This window comes from Engraulis encrasicolus, chromosome 2, assembly GCF_034702125.1.
Source record: "Engraulis encrasicolus isolate BLACKSEA-1 chromosome 2, IST_EnEncr_1.0, whole genome shotgun sequence".
NCBI lineage: Eukaryota > Metazoa > Chordata > Actinopteri > Clupeiformes > Engraulidae > Engraulis > Engraulis encrasicolus.
Window position 1 is genome coordinate 40,390,528 of NC_085858.1, and position 8,692 is coordinate 40,399,219.

The 8,692-nt window shown below is 41.0% G+C and overlaps 1 protein-coding gene across 1 annotated transcript in view; it reads left to right on the top strand.

Annotated features, from left to right (window-relative positions):
* Positions 1 to 5,151, top strand: part of wipi1 (WD repeat domain, phosphoinositide interacting 1) — a 21,600-nt gene extending 16,449 nt beyond the window's left edge. Inside the window, exons 10-13 of the mRNA XM_063188702.1 lie at positions 363 to 470; positions 1,634 to 1,782; positions 2,030 to 2,130; positions 4,356 to 5,151. Coding sequence (XP_063044772.1) covers positions 363 to 470; positions 1,634 to 1,782; positions 2,030 to 2,130; positions 4,356 to 4,406 — 409 coding nt within the window. The 3' untranslated portion in view covers positions 4,407 to 5,151. The remainder of the gene's footprint in view (positions 1 to 362; positions 471 to 1,633; positions 1,783 to 2,029; positions 2,131 to 4,355) is intronic.
* The last annotated feature ends 3,541 nt before the right edge of the window (positions 5,152 to 8,692 follow it).

Sequence of the window (8,692 nt, forward strand, 5' to 3'; positions counted from 1 at the left end):
ATTTTCTAGGTGTTAGTCCTTATGGTTAAAGGGGTATGCCACTATTTTGGGGCTTAATACAGTGTAGCATGCTACATGCTACAGTGATCCATTGAATTTCACTAGCTTAGCTACATACTCCCTCTTTTAACTTGTCTTAAAGCAAGACAATGAAAAATAAGACACTTAACCACCTTTATAAACCCCAGCCAACGATTTTAATTGTATTAAGCCCCAAAATAGTGGCATACCCCTTTTATCCTGTTTTTAAAAGCTTTGTATGAAACTTCAATCTCTCTCTCTCTCTCTCTCTCTCCCTCTATCTCTCTCTCTCTCTCTCTCTCTCTCTTTCTCTCTCTCTCTCTCTCTCCCTCCTGGTGTAGTATCCAGAAGCTTCCACGGCTGCTGGTGGCGTCCTCTGATGGGCAGCTTTTTATCTACAATGTGGACCCTCAGGATGGCGGAGAGTGCACCCTCGTCAAGACACACAGGTGAATTGAATTATACACTTCATTTACATTTATCTTTATGATTCATTTTGGTTTTCTATTATTCATCATTTTCATTGTATTCACTTTTCCATGATTCTGCTGGGATATCTTGTAACACATTGTGGTATGATTGTACTCCCCTAGGGGAAGTAATATGTTACCTGGTTCGGGTGTCAATCATTGGGTCAAAGTTAAATACCCTATTTTAGGGCACACCTACCACCTATGGGTGCAATCGCCATTACACGCTGAAGAAGGGCTCTGCCCAAAACGTTTGTGGGCGAAAAAACACAGAAAAAAATCTGAAGAGTGTTGTCCTTCACTTCCTTCATTTGGTAATAGAAATGGCCCAATCAGACTGGATAATATGTCTAATAAAAGAACCAAAAGTGGGAGGGGAAAGTCTTCATGCCCGGTTGTGACAGTCTTGTTGTCAAGTACGTCTGCATGTGTGTCGATGTATCTGAAGAGTGCTTTTAATTATTTCCTGATTTTGACGTTGAAGCCTTAGTGGAACAACTCCCTAAAACAAAACTAAAAGCTTACCTCATGCACTTTAACAGACATCTTAACATAGGGTCACAATCTCACGGGATTATCACTACCCAGGGTCATTTCTCTGGACCATCTCATAGGAGGTGGAATTCTCTGTAAAGTTTACAGACATATTCTACGCTATCTTCACTAGCGTGCAGTCTGTGGTTCAAATACATACTTACATATCAGGGTTGCATTTCTGGAAAGCGTAGTTGCTGACTATTTGTTATTTGCTACTTTGTTGGTTGCAATGCAATTTCCCATTGGCATATACCGAAGTTGCTTGCTGCTAACAGCTACGCTTTCCAGAAATGCACCCCAGTGTTGTTGACACTGGATGATAAATTGTTTTTTGTCCACATGCTATACAGTAGTGTTGACATGAGATATGTGGATGTTGTGATTGCTGATGACCCCTCTCACCCCTACCCTTTGACCCCTCTCACCCCTACCCTTTGACCCCTCTCACCCCTACCCTTTGGCCCCTCTCACCCCTACCCTTTGGCCCCTCTCACCCCTACCCTTTGACCCCTCTCACCCCTACCCTTTGACCCCTCTCACCCCTACCCTTTGACCCCTCTCACCCCTTCCCTTTGACTTCTTCTTTGACCTGTGTGTCTGTGCAGGCTGTTTGGGGAGGACGGGCAACAGGAGGCGGGGGAGAGGGAGGGGGAGGGGGAGGCCGAGGGCACCGCCTCTCCTCCTCAGCCATGCCAGTCCTACGCCGCCACTGTGGCCATGCCCGCCTCAGCACCCGTGCCTGCTACCCTAACTGGTGAAGACATACACACGCACACGCACACGCACACGCACACACACACACACACACACAACATACAGACACACACGCGCGCGCACGCACATGCATGCATGTGCTCACACACCCACACCTGCACACGCGCACACACACACAAAAACACACGCACACAGACCTGATTCATTTCTCTCTGATTTTCAGTCTGTCTAATGCTCTCTCTCTCTCTCTCTCTCTCTCTCTCTCTCTCTCTCTCTCTCTCCCCCAGGCTACTCAGAGGATGGTGGTGCTAGGAAGGGCGAGGTGATCCCAGAGCACGAGTTTGCAGCAGGGCCTGTGTGTCTGGACGATGAGACGGAGTTTCCTCCTGTGAGCATTCAGAACCGCTAGCGCTAACATTCCTCCTCCTCCATCCGGTCTGATCTGATCCACCACTCTCACCCTTACTCTCTCACTCTTTCTTTACTTCCATTCATCCACTCATTCCTCACACTATTGTTTTTTTTTCCTCACACAAGTAGCACACAAATTCTGTGTTTTTTGTACTCTGTGTATTTATTTTGAAGCATGAAGAAGTGCAGCGTTATTTAACGAGAGTAGAAGACCTCAACGTTTTTGTTGCATTTTTATTTTTATACAGGCATGCCATCAGGCATACAGCTGCTGGTTTGCACGTTTAACGCTTTGTTGAGTAGAATCAGGTAGTGGATCAGGTGAAGCCAAAAATGACAATCATTTGGAAACGTTTGTTACAAATAGCTGCAGTAACTTCATAGGATGTAAAATATATTTTAAGTGGAATATTGTTTTGTTTGGGTTTTTTTTTTTCATTTTTGTGTTCTGTTTTGTGTCACTATTGACATTGGAGCTCTTATACTGTTTCTAAAATAATTGTTTCATATATAGAAACTGTTTCCAAATGCCTTAAATGGAAGCTAATATCCATGAAGTTAATATCTAATTTTAAAATCGTATCGCACATACTTGTAAACAGAGCTAACCTTGTTTTACGCAAAGGTACACTACAGAGGTCTATTTAGGAGACATCCTTTTTAAATTGTATGTATTTGATTTTTACATGTTAACATACTATTATATATCTGTTCCGTTTTTTTGTTTGTATTATTATACAAAACACTAAAGGGCATTTAAAAGGCATCTTCATAAACTGCAAAGTCCTTAGCATTGTCCCATCCAGTTTGTCTGCTTTGTGTTGTGGTTGTACCCCACTCTCCACTCTAGAGGGTGTATTTGTATTTCTCGAACATTGATACAGCATGTGTTTCCATTTTGTCTTCCGTCAGTATTGTCCTTCCTGTTTAGTTCTGTAGTAATTCACTTTAGTTACTGCAGATAGAAAACTTTGTAAATCAAACTAGGAAATGGAAAAGCTGGTCTGCTACTGTTGTCAGTAAGTGATATACCAGTGTAAGAGAAGTCACCCGTTTTTTTTTTCAGTTTCAGGACCCATTCATTTTGCAACAGTTTTAGTTAATCTGGATTCTTTGGCATAACAGGCCTAAATGAGCAGGAACGTGTAATCAGACAGTTACCATTGTAGCAGTTAACATATATTGACATGTAAATATAATAAAAAAACACAACATTTTTAAAGACATAACTCTACATTTATCTGTAGAAATAATAAGTATCAAAGTAGGTTGCTAAACCACTAAATTCTTCACACCAGAAAACAGGGTAACTTCTTGACACATGGTCACTCACTTTACAGTAACAGAAGTGCTATGTGTGGTGCAGTGCACTCTTGTTTTCTTTTCTTTTTTTACTTATTGTGTCACTTCTGCAATGGACATTTTGTTTCAACAAACCACATCTTAAACCACATCTTAAGGTTTGTTTTGGCTCTAATGCACCATTGGAAGTGAAAAAAAAAGTTTCAATCTTAAATTTCAGGCATTGAAATATGGATTTAATATAACAACATGCTTTAGATGTTTTTGCATGTATCTAATGTCTGCTGTCAATGTCATCCTCACTAGTAGTGTGAATAAGAGAGCCTTCCTCTGAACGTTAAGGTGTGGTTGATGTTTAGAGGGATGAGGGGCATTTTTCCCAGCATCCTGTTCCATTTCACCACTGTCAGAGTGTAGCTGCAAAAACTTAACCAATGAAACCTTGAAAGTGCTTCTTTTGCTGGTGATTTCTGTGCTGGTAGTATACTCCTCGCCGGTGTCTGTGTTTGGAATGGGCTGCTTGTGTGTTTGACTGTGCTCCTCTGGTGTACTCCTTCTCTGTAGATCGAGAGACAGTGGCGGTCTGGCCTTGTATGTGACTCCAGCTGTGTTCTCGTTGTGTGTATGTGTGAGCAGGTTGCGATTTGTTGGGAGGGAAAAACACAGAAGGTTGGGAACATTATTCAGGTTTTAAGCAACATCAACGGAGTTGCATTACAGCAAGAACACAACCATGTAGAAGAAGTGGAGCTATGAAAACCAGGAAGGGTGAACTCCCCCCCCCCCTCCCCCTCCTCCCAATTTCCCCACTTTCAAATCGCGGCCTGTATGTTATCAATAGTGACCAACTGCCTGGCTGCGATATTGAACATTAAAGCTCTGTGTTTTGGTTTCTGGTAGATAAATTGGTGCCGTGACGGAAGTCGGAGTGGCAAGGACAAACGGACGTGAGAAACAGACACAAAATCACGGACAAAAACAAAGAGAGAGAGAAAGAGAGAGAGAGAACTGATCAAAAGAGTAGAATGGCTGCCACTCGGAAGGGGAAGAACCAAGAACCAAGCACGAGCCACGATATGCCACGCCACGGCACACGAATCAAACACAATTATTTCAGGTGCTAAGTTGTTGATGTTTTTAAAGTGTGGAGAAACAAACACACAAACAAAAAAAAAACAAAAAAACGAGTGACTGTATAGTTTTGTTGTTTTGTCTTCGGATCGGATAATCATGTGTGAGTATCTGAGGGGTTGCTGTATGAATATATGAGATGCATGACTGAATCATAACCATGTCTTATTAGCTTCTTACTTGACCAGATATTTTTATTAATTACGTTGTCATACTGTAGCTATTCCTTCTATTTTTTTATTTACATTATTAACATCCTTGTATTTAATCATAACATGAGGGAATTTAAGATATTTCACAATGTTTTAATGTTGTTTGATGTATTTTTTTTCCTGCATATTACTTGATTTATTATTAATACTTAATAAATGTATTAAATGTTTACATGTAGTCATCCTGGTCAATAACAGCAGGATGTTTTGTATGTATGTATGTGCCTATGATATTACCTGTCAGTGCAAAGTATTTTGCAGATTGCACAAGACCAAAAAAGAAAAAAAGCACCATGGAAAGAGAAATACTGCTAATAAAAAATGTAGAGATACCATAGAGATGGCATTATGCAAAGCAACACAAGTGCCTACGTGTCGTTTGTTTGCATGTCACATTTATTAAAACTTGGGTAGGCCTACTTTTTAAACACACACACACACACACACACACACACACACACACACACACACACACACACACACACCATACAAACAGTCAAACAAGCTGCTATGAAAACAGTTGCTAAAATGTCACCTCCTGTGATGGGGATTTGTCTTGACACTGATTTTTTTTTCGTTTTTTTTTTTTTTTTTTTTTTGCTGGGACATTTCCCCTGAGAGGACCATTGAGGTTGTCAGCATTCAGAGCTTTAAAAACCTTTCAGATGTGACTCGGATATGAAGTGAAAATTTCAGCTTTTCACAATTACGTGTGACTGAAATGTGTTTGACACCCCTGTGTTAGCCATTACTATGAGGCCTGTATCAGGAACGCCTTAGTTATGAGATGAGCAATGTTGTTTCTTTCCGATAGGGGGCAGTAGCATACCGTAATCAGTCGATATGCATAGGCCTACATCTTTACAGTTTTTCTCAATTGGTTTGGCTAATTTCTCAAAACTGAGATGACATTCTCAAAACAACACGGACAAATCTCCAAACCAATTTACAATTTCCCACAACAGAATGGCATTTTTCATTGCTTTCATCAAATTTCAAATGCTTTGTGCATGTCTCAAATGTTTAGTACATCTCGGCAGATGGCTATATACAAGTACCCTACAGTTGACACATTGAGCATACATTTAGCACATTTTCCAAATAAATTGGCCTGTCTTATCTAAACGAATTAGACAATTCTCAGTCTAATGGTTGCCCTCTCCAAAACATGTCAGCATGATTTCATTGTGTGAGTCATCATATGCAAAGTAGTCTACACAATTGTCAAAACAGTCAAGGACATAATATTTTAAGAATTTCTTTACTGTAAACAGTAAATTCATGACAGTGTTCAACAGGCCAGATGGTATTGTAACTTTACTAGTTTGTAGAAAATAATTTTACAACCGTGTATACTACAGTTTCCTCTGTTATTTGCCTAATTTCTTGACATTTTTTGAAACGGCATTCTGTGGAAGGAATTTAGTTTCGACACACGGGTAAACTGTTTTTGGAGTGATATGAGCAAGTGATGAGGATCCATGGCGTTATGCTGAACCATCCAGTTTATTTTGACAGAATGACTAAATGAATGCAAATGAGCCAAACCAATTGAGAAGGATATATGCCATTTTTATGGTACTGACTATTTATGTGGGAGAAGGTTTAGTGCTGATGCAAGAATGAGCTGTTTTGGGAGGTATATGACATTTTGCTAGTTATCTGAACTGTTGTGCAGAAGTGTAAGAATGTTTAGCCCAACATTTATAGAAATGTCATCTGGGTTTCAAGAAATTAGCCAAACCAATCGAGAAAAACTGTAAGGCACCATGGCTGACACTTGATGACAGTTGAAAAAAGTTTCGTCAAGTTATATATTTTATGTTGCATGGTACTCTCATTTCTATTTTCATGAGGGTGAACGGGGCAAAAGGTATCTTCCAATCAATTGGTCATAAACGAATTATAATTTGCCTTTCTGACAGCGACCATCAAAGCTCTGCGAGCGTCACACATGCAGTCGGTGGGCTAGGTCATAACACTATTATGCAGATGGTCTGGGACCTATGCAACAAAGTTGGCTCAGGATATGTTAAGGTTAAGTTAAGAGGTAAATCATCTAATATAAGAGCCTGGAGTCCTTTCTTTTCTTAAGAAAAGCTTTTGTATTAGATGATTTACCTATGAGCTTAACCTTAACTTATCCTGAACCAGCTTTGTAATATAGCCCCCTGGAAAGAGTAACACGGTGTTCACTCAGCCCAAAAGGACTCCTGTTACTCCTCTATCGTGTTGCACTGGCTACTGAAATTCACCCTGAAATTTGCTGAAGTAGTCCGTTAAGTAGCTCCTGCCTGAGAGCTACTTTCCTCCAACACAAATCGTCTAGCCATGCTGCGTGCTTGCTCTGAATATGTTTTTGAACAACCGTATCTCACTCATTTCGTGAAGTATTCACGAAAAAATAGATGAATTTTCGTGGTGCATTCACGTTATTGCCCGCCTTTCGTAAAGTCTTCACGAAAACAATAGATTCATTTTCACGCTGCCTATTCACTTGAATTGCCCAACTGTTGCCTAGCGAACCACTAGTTTGATGCCCTTTCGGTAGCCTACTGTCACATGGTAATCAAACATTTCAAACAAGCAATTTAGGGTTAGGTTTAGGGTCAAGGTTAGGGTTATGGTTAGGCTTAGGTTTAGGTTTAGGGGACATAAGGCGTAAGTACCGAAAGGGCGTCGAATTAGTGAGTCCCGAGTGTATCAGCAGTGTTCTGTCAGCACCCCCTCCCCGCCCCTGCAGATGTTTGGATAACCATAGCAGCAGTGGGGCAATTCAAGTGAATAGGCAGCGTGAAAATTAATCTATTATTTTCGTGAAGACTTTACGAAAGGCAGGCAATAACGTGAATGCACCACGAAAATTACTCTATTATTTTCGTGAAGACTTTACGAAAGGCGTGAGATAGGGCTCTTTTGAAGGTGGAAAACAGGAGGCGGGGGGGTCGCAATATTTTCTTAGGTCAAAAGGAGGTCCCAGACGAAAATGTTTGGGAACCACTGCTCTACGCAATATCAGTCAAGACTATTGTCCATCATCATTGTCCCTCAGAGGTGGAACGAACTTTCAGAGGCAGAAGCAGGGGAGCGTGTCTATGTTCCCACAGCCCATTGGTCCCACAGCCCATTTGTCCTAGCCTGGTTCACACCAGACGTTGTGCGAGTAGCTTCGGCGCCCCCTGTAGTGTGTGTAGCTCTGCTCCGCCAGCGGGCGCCAAAGCTACACATACACCGTCTGGTGTGTGAACCAGGCTACATTGGTCCCACATCACTAAGACTTTTAACATATTTTTTTAGAACCATTGGTCCCACAGCATATTCCTGCTGCTTCATTTTCCAACATTTCTAAGAATGTATTGAAATTTAGGCTCTATGTTCCAAATGAACGTTCTCTTAGTGTATTCGGAAATATGGGAACATGGAGTTGTAGAACATAAGGGCTATATTTGAATAATTTCTTTAAAATGTGGGAACATGGAGCAGCAGGAATAAGCTGTGGGACCAATGGGCCGTGGGACCAATGGGTGGGAACATAGAGCTGACCCCAGAGGCAGACCAGGGTCGTCCAAGTAGAGTCTTCTCTTTCGTGACTATTTACTGATACCTGAGCTGGCCCAGACCAGGGATAGACTCAAGGCTAGTTGTGTGCATGTACTACATAAACATATACTCACCCTACAGCACTTGGCATCCACTCTTATTGTTCTGTCTTTTTCCAGTCCACTTTATATCTGCAAATGTTGTACTTAACTGGTTGATTAAGTCCTTGAATGTAATTGACTTTGCATAAAAGCATCTGCCAAATGTAATGTATTTTCATTTTCTAACATGACCACGGAGACAAAGCATTAAATGTAATTATTTTTAATTTTTTGATGCATGGGATGGGGGTGG